The following is a 15,360-nucleotide window of genomic DNA, read 5'->3' as shown; positions in this document are numbered from 1 at the left end:
TTCACTTCCTCTGAGCCCAGGTCGTCCTGGACTCCCACCCTCCTCTCTATGCCTGTGAATGGGTAGTGAAAGAAGAAGCAGCACAATGATGAGCTCATTTCTCTGTCACTGTTCTCTCCTCCTGTCAGCATGAATCTTGTCCGCACAGTGATTGGCTCCTTATGCTGCTTCTTTCTCTCACACTCCAGCCCTGCTGTAAGGGCCAGTTCACATCACAAAAATGCATTCCGGATACATTTTTACTTACAGTTTACACCACGCGCAGTTCCGGTGTAGTTTTGATGCAGTTTGCTATGTTCCAGTACAGTTCTGTGCAGAAAAAAATGCAGCATGTTCTACCTTTTTTTCTGCACCGGAAACTGACTGCGAACTAGGGCCATTGGAATACATGGAAAATACTGTGCATGCATTTCTGATGCGGAAAAAAAACGCACTGGACTGCATCTGGTGTGAACTAGCCCTAAAGGGACAGGTATTTATACTGCAGGGGCGGACTGACCATTCGAGCACTCGGGCACAAGCCGAGGGCCCGGGGTCAGTAGGGGGCCCCATGAGATGCCCCTGGTACCTTTTTCATAGGCTTTTTTGGGTGTGGGTGAGGACACAGGGGCCTCATGATACCCTATTGCCTGGGGGCCCCATGAGTTGTCAGTCCGCCCCTGTTCACTGCTTGCATTTCAAAAACACAATGGAAGATGTATTATTGATTACAGAGCTGCATGAATTTGTGTCTTTTTTTTGCCTAGGATTCATCTTTACGATAAACGTTATAAAGGCGATTGTGGAATAGTGGATGGTGCCTCCGAGGGTCATTTCTCCCACAGTAGGTATGTGATGCGGTCAGCATGAAGGCAAATAATGCTTGGCAGAGCTCTTCAGTAAATGTTTCTGTTTATCTAAAAATGGGGGAATTTCGATTTGTTTTTCTCTTAATAGGTTAATTATTACCATCCAGTACCCATACACCAATCATTGCCCTGATAGATTTCATTCAACACTGAAAAAGCAGCTTCCCACCCGAAACAAGATTGTGTGTAGTAGAACAGATTGAAACATGACGGAAAATAGTTTTATTTCTACAAGCTGACACTGCCGAATAATTGGCAGTGGAAAATCAGGGTCCTTGGAACCACTAAAAGTGGTTGTAAACTTTTAGTGCCACATTTGTGGATTTGAACCGCATCCAATCCACAGGACATGTGAAATAACATTGCTTCCTAAGGTGTCTGTTCACACACACTATATTGTCAAAAGTATTGGTTGGCCGGCCTTTACACGCACAGGAACTTTAATGGCATCCCAGTCTTAGTCTGTAGGGTTTAGTATTGAGTTGGCCCCGCCCTTTGCAGCTATAACAGCTTCAACTCTTCTGGGAAGGCCGTCCACAAGGTTTAGGAGGGTGTCTATGGGAAGGTTTGACCATTCTTCCAGAAGCGCATTTGTGAGATCAGGCACTGATGTCGGGGGAGGAGGTCTGGCTCATAGTCTCTGCTCTAATTCATCCCAAAGGTGTTCTATGGGGTTGAGGTCAGGACTCTGTACAGGCCAGTCAAGTTCCTCCACCCCAAACTCATTCACCCATGTCTTTATGGACCTTGCTTTGTGCACTGGTGCGCAGTCATGTTGGAACAGGAAGGGGCCATCCCCAAACTCTTCCCACAAAGTTGGGAGCATGAAATTGTCCAAAATGTCTTGGTATGCTGACGCCTTAAGAGTTCCCGTCACTGGAACTAGGGGGCCAAACCCAACTCCTGAAAAACAACCCCACACCATAATCCCCCCTCCACCAAACTTTACACTTGGCACAATGCAGTCAGGCAAGTACCGTTCTCCTGGCAACCACCAAACCCAGACATGTCTATCAGATTGCCAGACAGAGAAGTATGATTGGTCACTCCAGAGAACACGTCTCCGCTGCCCTAGAGTCCAGTGGCAGCGTGCTTTACACCACTGCATCCGACACTTTGCATTGCACTTGGTGATGTAAGGCTTGGATGCAGCTGCTCGGCCATGGAAACCCATTTCATGAAGGTCTCTACACACTGTTGTTGTGCTAATCTGAAGGACACATGAAGTTTGGAGGTCTTTAGCTATTGACTCTGCAGACAGTTGCCGACTTCTGTGCACTGTGCGCTTTAGCATGTGCTGACCCCGCTCTGTCATTTTACGTGGCCTACCACTTGGTGGCTGAGTTGCTGTTGTTCCCAGTTTCTTCCACTTTGTAATAATCCCACTAACAGTTGACCGTGGAATATTTAGTAGCCAGGAAATGTCACGGATGGACTTATTGAACAAGTGGCCACCTATCATGGTACCATGCTTGAATTCACTGAGCTCCTGAGAGCGACCCATTCTTTCGCCAATGTTTGTAGAAGCAGTCTGCATGCCTAGGTGATGATTTATACACCTGTGGCCATGGAGGGGATTGATACACCTGAATCCAATGATTTGGAGGGCTGGCCCAATACTTTTGGCAATACAGTGTATGTCTGGTGCACTGACGGTGCGGATTCAGTGTAGTTTTAGAGTCCTGTCCGATTTCTGAGCAGTGCCTTCAGATTCAGGTGTGGATTACAGGCTATTGACTTCTATGGGAACCGTTTCTAAACCACATATGCGAGTGACTGCTGGGTGTAGGATCCCCTAAGCTTACATCATGACCGGGGGGGGGGGTGCAGTTTGGCATCTTTGCCCTGGGTGGTGGATGACCTTGTCCCGGTGCTGACTGGAACGCCCTGGAATTGACCTCACTACTGTGGTGTGAACTATGCCATTGGAAACCATTTAACCTATTATCAGTGCATTTTTAAGTCCTCATGCACACTGGACGTTTTTACAGCGGCTGTTTTTGGCTTTTGATGTTTTTTTTTCTACAGCCAATAAACCCCCCAGCATGTTATCCTATGTGTCCATACACACACAGACTGGAATCAGCGTTTTTTGGCTGAAAAAAAAAACAGAACTAGTGGGTTTCTAGAGGAGTTTTTTAACTGTAAAAACACTCTAACGCTGAAAAACGCAGCAAAAAGTGGCAAACCGCCGCAAATCATCGATTTTGGACCCCCAAAATTTTTTTTTTTTTAAACCGCTAAATACACAAACGCGGAGAACAACAGTCTTGTACCATGTGACAAGCTGTGACCAATCACAGCTCACACAGTATATCTCAATGGCTGCAAGAATGCAGCCAGAGAGAAGGAGAAATGATTGCTTTTCCAGCCTTTATGGGTGTAAAAGCAATCACTCCCCACAAGTAGTACAGTGTCACTATGGTGACACTGTACTGCTAGGGTGACAGTATGTAAAAAAAACAAAACAAATAATAATATAAAAATTTAAAAGTTTTAAAAATTATAATTTTTGGTTATAAACTAATTTTGGGTTATTTTTTTACTAAAAAGATAACGGAATGATGATGAAATATGATTTATTTGCAAAATTTTATAAGAAAAACACTTTTTTAAAAACATTTTTGGACTTTTTCATTTATAGCAAAAAAAAATAAAAATCCCAGTGGTTTATAAATACCAGTAAAATAAAACTTTATCTGTCTCAAAAAAATGCTAGAAAATTCATATGGGTACAGTGTTGCATGACCGCGCAATTTTCATTTAAAGTGTGATAGCGCTGAAAGCTGAAAATTGGCCTGGACAGGAAGGGGGTGAAAGTGTCCGGACTGGAAGTGGTTAAAATATATCGGGGGTTCTAAGATATTTTCTATAAAAAAAATACTGCTTGTTACAAGTGAACAAAAAGTGGCAGAAGTGGCCCGGACTGGAGGTGGTGAAACGCTGGGATAAGTGTATCATTTTTCGTCATACGAATCCGACTTGGGAATCGTGCGACTTCACTTGAATCTACATGATTTCAAAGTCGCATGACAAGTCGCACCAGTGTGACCGGGGACTAAATGTAGCAGGGGAGTATGTCGGAAAATAAATACAGCTTCCGCTCCTTGAAATTTGTTCTTTTATTATATAAACTCTAAAGTCCCGGTTTGACTGGAACACGCCTTGTATAATGCTTGAATTTCTGCACGGCTGCCACTACCCGAAATACAAAAAGTTATCAATGTCATTTTTTTTTTACCTTTACAATAAAAGAAAAATATAAAAATAATTTTCCTTTTCTGATGTCCCTGTTATTTGGATTTTTTCATTATTATTATTACTCTGATGTCCCTGTCCTTTGCACACAAACCGTGTCTGCACACATCTGCAACAAGATGGCTTAACAACCGCCAGTCCCACCTGAAATCGCATCGAATGAATGTGAATGTCAGTGTCTTAATGTGCGATTTGCTGCAGAGCGATTTATTTTATTTATTTATTTCAGGTACTTATACAGCACCATCAATTTACACAGCGCTTTACATATATATTGTACATTCACATCAGTCCCTGCCCTCCAGGGGTGTACAATCTAAGGTCCCTAACTTACATTCATACACATACTAGGGCCAATTTAGACAGGAACCAATTCACCTACCAGCATGTCTTTGGAGTGTGGGAGGAAACCAGAGTACCTGGAGGAAACCCACACAGGCACAGGGAGAACATGCAAACTCCAGGCAGGTGGTGAAGTGGTTGGGATTTGAACCAATGACTCAAGTACTGCCAGGCAGAAGTGCTAATCACTAAGCCACTGTGCCGATTTCTAAAGTATTATTATTATTTATTTCAGGTACTTATATAGCGCCATCAATTTACACAGCGCTTTACATATATATTGTACATTCACATCAGTCCCTAACCCTCAAGGGGTGTACAATCTAAGGTCCCTAACTCACATTCATACATACACATACTAGGGACAATTTAGACAGGATCCAATTAACCTACCAGCATGTCTTTGGAGTGTGGGAGGAAACATGCAAACTCCAGGCAGGTGGTGCCGTGGTAGTTCTTGCATTACTTTTTCTGCAGTTTTGTTGCGATTTCACATACACGGAATATAATGGAAATTGCAAGAAATCTTCACAAGTAGCAGTAAAGCCTTCAGAAATGGCACACAAATTGCGCGATTTTAAATCGGGTGACTAAATCCGAATAGTCATGTGACCTTACCTTCTCCGCCAGCAGCTCCCTGATCCTGTTGGCCTGGATGCGGAACTTCATGAGCTGCGATTCCAGAGTGATGCATCGCTGTTCCCAGTCTACGGAGCCGTCACATTCCAGCTGCTCTGCCATACTTTCCCTACAAGAGGAGAAACATACAAACAGCATGAGTGGTCACTGTGTGACAGAGGCAATGCTCCCTCCTCTACTTCCTGTAGTGGATCTGCTACTACAATGAGCCATCTGTGAGCCCCGAGCTCAATCCGGCTACTTCTACACCCAGAAAATATCTCCCCTGACGGAGAGCAGACACCACAAACCAGGAGAGAAAAGGAAACAGATCAAAAAGGGCTCCTTCACATTGGCGGCCGGGGAGGGGGGCAGTAAAACCAGGCAGCTGAGCTGGACATGACCCAATGCGACCCTGTTAAATGCCCTCTGAAAAGCGATCCACCGTAGATCACTTTTCAGAGGAGCAGCTGTGTTAGTTTGAGCAAGTCTTTAAAGTCTATCTATGCTCAAAAGTTTTTTCATTATGAATGCAAAGCTCTCTCTGATTGGACAAGGAAGAAAGGCGGGACGGTGACACCACGCTCTTCATCTCAAGGGGGGTTTTACCGCTCGCCCACTGCCCCCTAAACAAAGCAATGCAGCCAGGGTAAAAGTTAAGCCCATCCATGGCACTACCTGCCTGGAGTTTGCATGTTCTCCTTGTGCCTGCGTGGGTCTCCTCCAGATACTCTGGTTTCCTCCATCCTCCTACCATCCCCTAACCTCCCACCTAAACAAAACAATGCAGCCGCTCTGAGCTGTACCCATACTACAGCTGCAATTCTATGCAGCCATGGCAAAAGTTAAGTGGCATGTTGCATAAAGAAGGTAACATTGTCACGGAACACAACCCTGTCAAGTGCCTTCTGAAAAGTGATCTGCAGCGGATTGCTTTTCAGAGGGCACTTGACAGGTTTGTGTTCGGTGACAGTATCACCTGCTGTATGCAACTTGACTTAAGGTTTGCCATGTGAACGTCTGAACAAGTCCTTAAAGAGTATCTCTAATCAAAAACATTTTTTATTATGAATGCTCTCTGATTGGATGAGGTGGGGCAGTGACACCACGCTCCCCATCTCGTGGGCCGTTTTACCATCCCCCCAACCTGCCACCTAAACAAAACAATGCAACCACTCGGAGCTGTACCCATACTACAGCTGCAATGCTCTGCAGCCATGGCAAATGTTAAGTGGCATGTTGCATACAGCAGGTAATGCTGTCAAGTGCCCTTTGAAAAGCGATCCGCTGTAGACCACCTTTCAGAGGAGCACACACGTGTGAACAAGTCCATAAAGTGTATCTCTACTAATTTTTTTTTTTTTCTATTATGAATGCAATGCACCCTCTGATTGGACGAGGCGGGGTGCTGAAGCCACGGTCCCCACCTCGTGGATGGTTTTACCGTCCCCAACTGCCCGTCCTAAATATAGCAATGCAGCCACTCAGAGCTGTACCCATTTACCTTTGCTTTGCAGCCATGGCAAACATTAAGTGGCATTTTGCATACAGCAGGTGATACTGTTACCGGAAATAATCCTGTCAAGTGTCTTCTGAAAAGCAGTCTGGTGCAGATCACTTTTCTGAGGAGCAGCTCTGTTAGCCACACCTGTGAACAAGTCCTTAAAGTGTATCTCTACTCAAAAATGTTTCATTATGAATGCAAAGTGCCTTCTGATTGGGCGAGGAAGAAACAGGTACACTAGATGGGCAACAATGAGACGACCTCCAAAACAGGAATGGTTTTACAGGTGGAGGCCACTGACATTTTTCCCTACTCCTCTTTTCTGACTGTTTTTCACTAGTTTTGCATTTGGCTAGGGTCAGTGTCACTACTGGTAGCATGAGGCCATACCTGGACCCTACAGAGGTTGCACAGGCAGTCCAACTCCTCCAGGATGGCACATCAATACGTCCCATTGCCAGAAGGTTTGCTGTGTCTCCCAGCACAGTCTCAAGAGCATGGAGGAGATTCCAGGAGACAGGCAGTTACTCTAGGAGAGCTGGAGTGGGCCGTAGAAGGTCCTTAACCTATCAGCAGGACCAATATCTGCTCCTTTGTGCAAGGAGGAACAGGATGAGCTCCGCCCTACAAAATGACCTCCAGCAGGCCACTGGTGTGAATGTCTCTGACCAAACAATCAGAAACAGACTTCATGAGGGCGGCCTGAGGGCCCGACATTCTCTAGTGGGCCCTGTGCCTGGCACCATAGAGCTCGATTGGCATTTGCCATTGAGCACCAGAATTGGCCGGTCCACCACTGGCGCCCTTTGCTTTCCACAGATGAGAGCAGGTTCACCCTGAGCACATGTGAAAGACATGAAAGGGTCTGGAAAAGCCGTGGAGAACGTTATGCTGCCTGTAACATCGTTCAGCATGACAGTTTTGGTGGTGGGTCAGTGATGGTCTGGGGAGGCATATCCATGGAGGGACGCACAGACCTGTACAGGCTAGACAATGGCACCCTGACTGCCATTAGGTATCGGGATGAAGTAAATCGCTATAAATCTGCCTTCCACACCTACACCGCCTCCCTCCACGCTGCCAAACAAGCCTACTTCCTGACCCTCATCAAGGCCCTCTCCTCCAATCCTCGCAGGCTCTTCTCCACCTTTAACTCTTTACTCTCTCCGCCCCCACCTCCACCCAGCACCTCACTCACCGCCCTTGAGATTGCCAATCATTTCAAAAACAAGATTGACACTATTCGCAGGGACATTGCCACTGCTCAAACTTCCTCCCCACCCATCCCCTCTCACACAGCAACCTCCTCATCACCCCTCTCCCTCGGCATCACCACTGTTCTGACCTCCACCCCACCTAACATTCCTCACACTGAAGCCCCCTCAACACTCCACTCCTTCAACCTCACTACCATTGAGGAGGTCACCAAGGTCTTCACTAATACCCGCCTCACCACCTGCCCCCTCGACCCTATCCCCTCACAACTCCTACAAGCTCCCTCCTCCTCCATCCTACGCTCCCTCACCCACATCTTTAATCTCTCCCTCTCTTCCGGTGCATTCCCCTCCCCTCTGAAGCACACGCACATCACCCCTATACTTAAAAAGCCCTCCCTGGACCCCAATGACCCAAAGAACCTTCTCCCTGCTGCCATTTACATCCAAACTCCTCGAGCGCTTAGTCTACAATCGCCTAAGCTCTCACCGCAACCACAACAACCTCCTCGATCCCCTACAGTCTGACTTCCATCCCCTACACTCCACTGAAACCGCCTTACTCAAACTATTCAACGACCTGCTAACCGCCAAAGCTAACAGCCACTATTCAGCGCTCCTACTCCTCGACCTTTCCGCGGCCTTCGACACAGTTGACCACCCCCTCCTCCTCAAAAAGCTATACTCCCTTGGTCTCAGAGATTCCGCTCTCTCCTGGCTCTCATCCTACCTATCACAACGCTCCTTCACCATTACCTACAACGCTACCACCTCGCCCTCACTCCCCCTCTCTGTTGGGGGTCCCTCAAGGCTCTGTCCTTGGGCCCCTTCTCTTCTCCATCTACACCTCCTCCCTTGGCCAACTCATACACTCTCATGGCTTCAACTATCACCTCTATGCCGACGACAAGCAAATCTATTTCTTGTCCCCTCGCCTCACCCCCTCAGTCTCCACCCGAATCGCAAGCCTACTGAACGACATATCAGACTGGACGTCGCTCTACTTCCTTAAACTGAACCTTTCCAAAACCGAGCTCCTAGTCTTCCCCCCAGCCCGCACACCACCCCCCACTGACTTCTCCATCACGTCCAACAATGCCACCATCAGGCCCGCCCCGCAGGCCAGAGTACTTTGTGTCATACTTGACTCCAATCTATCCTTCCAACCCCAAGTCCAATCACTAACAAACTCATGCAGACTCCACCTCTGCAACATCTCCAAAATACGCACGTTCCTAACCCCAAAAACCACTAAGCAGCTCATCCACTCCCTCATCATATCACGACTCGACTACTGCAACTCCCTCCTCACTGGCTTGCCTCGCCACAGGCTATCCCCGCTTCAGTCGATCCTGAATACGGCAGCCAGACTCATCCACCTTACCAACCGCTCCATCTCCGCCACCAGCCTCTGCCAATCCCTCCACTGGCTTCTGATTGCCCAACGGATCAAATTCAAAATCCTAACGCTGACGTACAAAGCCATCCACCATACTGCCCCGAACTACATCACTGACCTAATATCCAAGTACCGCCCAGCACGCACACTCCGCTCCTCACAAGACCTAGTTCTCTGTAGTTCCCTGGTCTCCTCCTCCCAAGCCCACCTCCAGGACTTCTCCAGGGCGTCACCCATCCTCTGGAACTCCCTACCCCAATCCATCAGACTATCACCTACTCTCCTCTCCTTTAGACGCACCCTGAAAAGCCACTTCTTCAGGGAAGCCTACCCCACCCCCTGCTAAATGCCGACCTCCTCCACTCTTCTTACCACTCCATCCCCCACAGCCATTTCCTCCTGTACCACTATCCCCTCCCTCCTAGATTGTAAGCTCGAAAGAGCAGGGCCCTCGAAACCCTCGTGTATCACATTGTATTGTTACTGTACTGTCGCACGTTCTGTCTCCCTTTGTAATGTACAGCGCTGAGCAAACTGTTGGCGCTTTATAAATACTGTATAATAATAATAATGAAATCCTTGGACTCATTGTCAGACCCTATGCTGGTGCAGTGGGTCCTGGGTTCCACCTGGTGCATGACAATGACCGGCATCATGTGGCGAGAGTATGCAGCACTTAATGTTTTTACATTTTTATTTTATTTTTTATATTATTATTTGTTTTGGTTTTTTTTGGTTTTTTTTAACATACTGTCATCATAGTGACACTGTACTACTTGTGGGGGATGATGAAGATTTTTTTTTTCACTGATTGCTTTTACACCCATTAAGGCTGTAAAAGCAATCATTTCTCCTCACTGGCTGCATTTCTGCAGCCATTGAGAAATACTGTGAGAGCTGTGATTGATCATAGGTTGTCACATGGTACAAGGTTGTTGTGAGTCGCCTTGTGCCATGTGACTTCTGTGTTCATTCACAGATTTCACAAATAGTAAGCAATGATGTCAGGAATGACATCTTGTTTACTACTGTTCATGTGATCACTGATTGGCCAATCAGTGATCACATGAATCGGGACCTCACACAGAGGTCCCATACAGCGATCGGTGTTCCCATGGAGCGCACACAGGCAATGGATGCGGGGGGACGTTTAGAAACGTCCACCAGCATCGGCAATGCTCCCGGATGGCCGTTTATCAACATGGGCCAAACAGAAGTGGTTAATCCGTATAGTATTCGTCTGAAAAAAATCGAAACACCAGGACCACGCATGCTCGTGAACGAAAGAATGCATTACAATACAATATGTATTGTAACTTTGACATCACTTTTGAAGTTGTATTCTGTCGTGTGAGAATTTTCGGAACTTCAATAACCTGTTAATTTTAGATATGAGACTAGCATGCAAAGTCAGACCAACTGTTGCTTGTGAAACATTCAGGTACGACTTTCATGCAAGTTTTGAGGGTTAACATTGAAGTCTATGGCCCTCAAGTTGCATGAAGGTTGGACCAAAGTAGAGCATGCACTATTTTGAAGTCGCTGCAACTTTAAGTGGCATATATATGAATGGATATCATTGGAAAACATGGGGTACGACTTCAATGTCCAAAGTCGCAGCACAAGTCGCACAAGTGTGAATGGGGTCTAAGTATGTTTGAAGAAGCTATTCTTCTGCAAGAGAGTGAAGACCTGAAGGACACAGAGAGACAGGTGAGCACAAAGCCTCTTCTTTTGCAGATGTTGCTTTGCACATCTCTTAACCCAAGTGACAGAATCGCTTTGATAAAGCAAACCTATAGAGGCAAACAAAGAACAAAAACCACAGCTGCTGCTGTAAAATGTGCCATGAGGTGCCTGCCCTTGCCCCTGACTCGTTCCTCCTCTGCCCTGATCTGCTGCTGGAGTTCTGTAGATATCCTGCCCCTCCTTGTACAGTATAGACTATAGACAGGTTCTCTTCATACCCCACCCACCCATCCTTTGTCGGGACATTGATGGAGCCAGTGCCAGGACAAGGTCATGTAGCACCCTGGGCAAAGATGCTAAACGGCACCCCCCATCCTCCCCAAAATGCATAAACATTATGTGTCAGCAAAGACCCCCTCCAAAAAAATTGAGCACTAATCTGCACATTTACCCCCAAGTCACATGACAAGCCGCACAAGTGTGAATGGGGTCTAAGTATGTTTGAAGAAGCTGTTGCTCTGCAAGAGAGTGAAGATCTGAAGAACACATTTTTGCAAGCCAAAATTCTCCCTCTTCCAGTACTCCTGCAAGCTTGTAGGTAGGAACTCTCTATGCAGCGACCCCCACCCCCCCACCTCACATGATAACACATCACCCAGGGCAGCCACCCCTCCTGCCCACCCCTTGACCAAGCCCTAGATGGAGCCCCTGTTTTGGGGTATGGGAGAACATTTAAAAGGGGCCTATGCTAATTGATGCCTCACTTTCTACACTGTCAGGATCATCTCATGGAATCCCCACTGGGTATGGGAGAACAGGTAGAGATCTGCTAGGATCTGCTGGTGGAGTCCTTGCTTCTGGGTATGAGGGGACAAGCTAATGGGAGCCACCTTTGCCAAACCCTCACTTCCCCTCTGCTAGCATCTGCTGCTAGAGTTCCTTCCTCTGGGTATATGGGGGACAAATTCATGGGACCTACCTTAACAATACTCTCGCTACCCCTCTGCTAGGATCAGTTGCTGGAGACCCTGCTTCTGGGTATATGGAAACAAGTGCATGGGGCCTACATTTACCAAATCCTTACAATCCCTCAGCTAGGATCTCCTACTGGAGTACCTGCCTCTGGGTATGGGGAAACAAGTACATGGGGACTACCTCTACCAAACCCTCACTTCTCTGCTAGGGTCTGCTGCTGGAGTCCTTGCTTCTGGGTACGGGGGAACAAGTACATGGAGACTACCTCTACCAAACCCTTACTTCTCCTCTGCTAGGGTCTGCTGTTGGAGTCCTTGTATTTGGGTATAGGGGAACAAGTGCATAGGGTCAACCTTCAATATACCCTCACTTCCAGTCTGCTAGGGTCTGCTTCTGGAGTACCTACTTCTGGGTATGAGGGATCAAGTACATAGGACCTACCCTTACTAAACCCTCACTTCCAGTCTGTCAGGAGTTGTTGCTAGAGTCCCTGAAAAAACCCCAGAATTTCAGTTTGGGGAAACAAATGTATGGGGCCTAACCTTACCCCACCTTGCTTTATCTATGGAGTCCCAAGAAATACCTAGTACTTCGTAGTATAGAGGAGAAGTGCTCAGGCCTTAGTGCCATCCTGTTGATAGCAGGGAAGCTGCCTGTGCAGGTTTCCATTTGCTCACGAAGTTGATACTGCCATAGTCAGCTGTGGTTTTTTCCACAAAACTTATGGATATACTGCTTAAATTAGGATCAAACCCCAAAATGAACTAGACAGAATAATAAAAAAAAACATTTAAAATTCTTTGGCTTAATGTGTCCTAGGCACCACACATAACAATTTTAGTCTGATCCTAAACCTCACCGATGCTGTAGTTCCATTTACACCAAAAGAAAAAATAAACACGGTAGATCCTATAATACAAAGAACTACAGGGGGCTTTTTGAACATAGTAATAGTTGGTAAATGAGCCTCATTCTGTCCTCAGCCAAACCCTCATTCTTGCGGCATTTCTCACAATTGTGTACCCGGCACTGATGACTTGGAACTAATCTAATTTGACATCAGAGAAGGGTGACGAAGTAGCTGGATTTCAATGTTGGCTGTCATAAGATATTTATAGATTCTTTCGCTTTGAAATCTGGAAGTAAAAAAGAATGAATAACTACTGTATACTGAGATGTTATCGATTCTTGAAAAAGAATCCATTGGACAAACACACAGGGAGACGAATAAAGATAATGTTGTGCTACCCCCAAAGGGCCTGTTGGTAATAACTGGTTCTTCCCCAAAAGTACAGAGGCTGCCCATCACCACAAGCACCAGTTCATTCACCCCGGCTCTAATAATACAGTTTAAGGTAGCCTTTCTCAGCCTCTTCAACACAGAGGAACCTTTGAAATAACTTTCCAATCTCAGGGAACCCCTACTAAAAATTATTATATCTAGAACTCATGAGTGTGATGGTCAGTGGAAAGAATGCTCCTTGCACTTGTGGTTATTAGGAAGAATTACCCCCTTACAGATAGCTAAAAGGACCAATGGTGTCAGTGGGAAGTTATAAGAGAGGTGGAGATTTCTCATTGCTCAGGGAACCCCTAGAAACCTCTGGAGGAACACTGGTTGAGAAACCCTGGTCTGGGAGATAACGTTTTTTAGATTTATTGTTGATAGAAACTTTAACAAGGGAAGGGTTAGGACATGGGATGCTCCAAAACACATGGCACTAAATGTTTAAAGGACGCTCTTCTCTTTGAGTAATAGTGGGTCTTGAATAGTCTAAGGCCTCAGGGAATATTTCTTGGCATCTGCATACTTTGCGCGGATGCACAACTGCTGGTAACCAGTGCAATTTCCAAAACACTACACAGTCACAGGTATCAGTGTAGGGTATTTACGTACAAGATCCCAGGACCGTTGCCACCTTCCTCTGAACGTGGTCCAGTAAGTGAGATGGCACATCTCAAGACCAAATCCTCTTTGGTGAAGTTCTGCAATCGCTTACAACCAAAGTCCATTCAGGCCTCCAACCCTGACACCACTGAGAGCAGATAAACAGTCCATGGGCTGCCCAAGGACAGCAGCCCCTCTGGCTCTGGAACCCTCTTGGGGAAAAGGCACCCCGCTCTACAGTGTTTCAGTCCTTACCCTTCTGGACACTGCTCCAAAGGGTTTGGCTGGAACTTGAAAAATATTCAGGCTGGTTATTTGAATCCCCCACCCTATGTTCTGGAAGCTTCTTCCAGAGGCAGGGCAAAGCAATCAGACTCTCAGCCTGTGAAACACTGAGTAGACTAGGCCAAGTAACTATTGCTCCCCTGATTACAGGAGTCAGAGAACTACATTTGCCTAGCATCCTCGGCTAGGAGGGAGCTACACTTATAATGACCAGCTGTATGTTGCCTTTTTAAAGTGAAGCTGTTATGGCCATGCAAGGCAAAGAAAAGTGGAGTTCTGGACACCACAATGCGATTGACCAAATATGGCTTTGTATCCATATTGGTTCAATGATGTCACCAGCATCCCCACCCCTTTGTTGCGTGAGGCTGCAGGATGGGTATACTGGTGGCATCATTGACCTAATATGCCCACATAGCCACATTTATTCATTTCATTGAGCATTTATGGCCATGGGGCCATATTAGGTCAATGATGTCACCAACATCCCTGTCCCTTTGTTGTATGATGCTGCAGGACAGGGGTGCTGGTGACAACATTGGCCTAATATGCCCACATAGCCACATTTAGACATTTTATTGAGCATTTATGACCATAGAGCCATTTTATGGCAATTATGTCACCAGCATCCCCGTCTCTTTGTTGCGTGAGGCTAAAGGATAGGGATGTTGGTGACATCACTGACGTAATATGTCTACACTGCCACATTTCAACATTTTATTGATCAATTATGGCCATGGGGCCATATTAGGACAATAATGTCACCAGCATCCCACCCCTATGTTACATGCAGGCACAAGGTAAGGAATTCTACCGCTGCAGAATATCATATCATATGACAACTTCTCTTCTAAGCTCATCCTTAACACACAACAACCTGATTCTTTATTTCTTCAAATGTCATTTTCCACAGAAAGCCTGAATCTGATTGGTAACTAAGGTGTAACATAGACAATTTCTATTTCTGATAAAGGAGGCTCACTGGAATCCAGCCAGCTGACTGCCAAGTCATGCTGGAACTTGGAGGCCATCCCTAAAACTTGTTCATCTGCACCCTTATTTGTACGGAGAGCGTTTGCGTTACACTTAAGAAAAACATTTGTGAATTCCAATATGCACGTACATATGGAAATGAAGCAGAGTTCACAACAGCCAACATGGGTCACATTCTTCAAAATAAACAACGCTCCCTCTGGTTTTGGCAATAAAATACATGCAAAAAAAAATCATTGTTTAATTTGCTGTTGTAGGCTTGTAAAACAGTAAGGGTTATTCATTTACATGGGACTGCATGGGGGATCAATGCAGTTGCCAGATGCTGGAATAACCTATGATTCTGG

At 46.2% G+C, this 15,360-nt stretch overlaps 1 protein-coding gene across 1 annotated transcript in view; it reads right to left on the bottom strand.

Annotated features, from left to right (window-relative positions):
• Window positions 1-15,360, bottom strand: part of PLEKHH2 (pleckstrin homology, MyTH4 and FERM domain containing H2) — a 239,504-nt gene that overhangs the window by 206,586 nt on the left and 17,558 nt on the right. Inside the window, exon 2 of the mRNA XM_089677844.1 lies at window positions 5,067-5,196. Within this exon, the coding sequence (XP_089533970.1) occupies window positions 5,067-5,189 (123 nt within the window). The 5' untranslated portion in view covers window positions 5,190-5,196. The remainder of the gene's footprint in view (window positions 1-5,066; window positions 5,197-15,360) is intronic.

The sequence above is a fragment of the Staurois parvus genome, unplaced genomic scaffold, assembly GCF_062004578.1.
Source record: "Staurois parvus isolate SC_StPar_1 unplaced genomic scaffold, SC_StPar_1.0 ptg000192l, whole genome shotgun sequence".
In the NCBI taxonomy this organism is placed as follows: Eukaryota; Metazoa; Chordata; class Amphibia; order Anura; family Ranidae; genus Staurois; species Staurois parvus.
The sequence above is the reverse complement of the archived record's forward strand: the minus strand, read 5'-3'. Positions and strand labels throughout refer to the sequence as shown.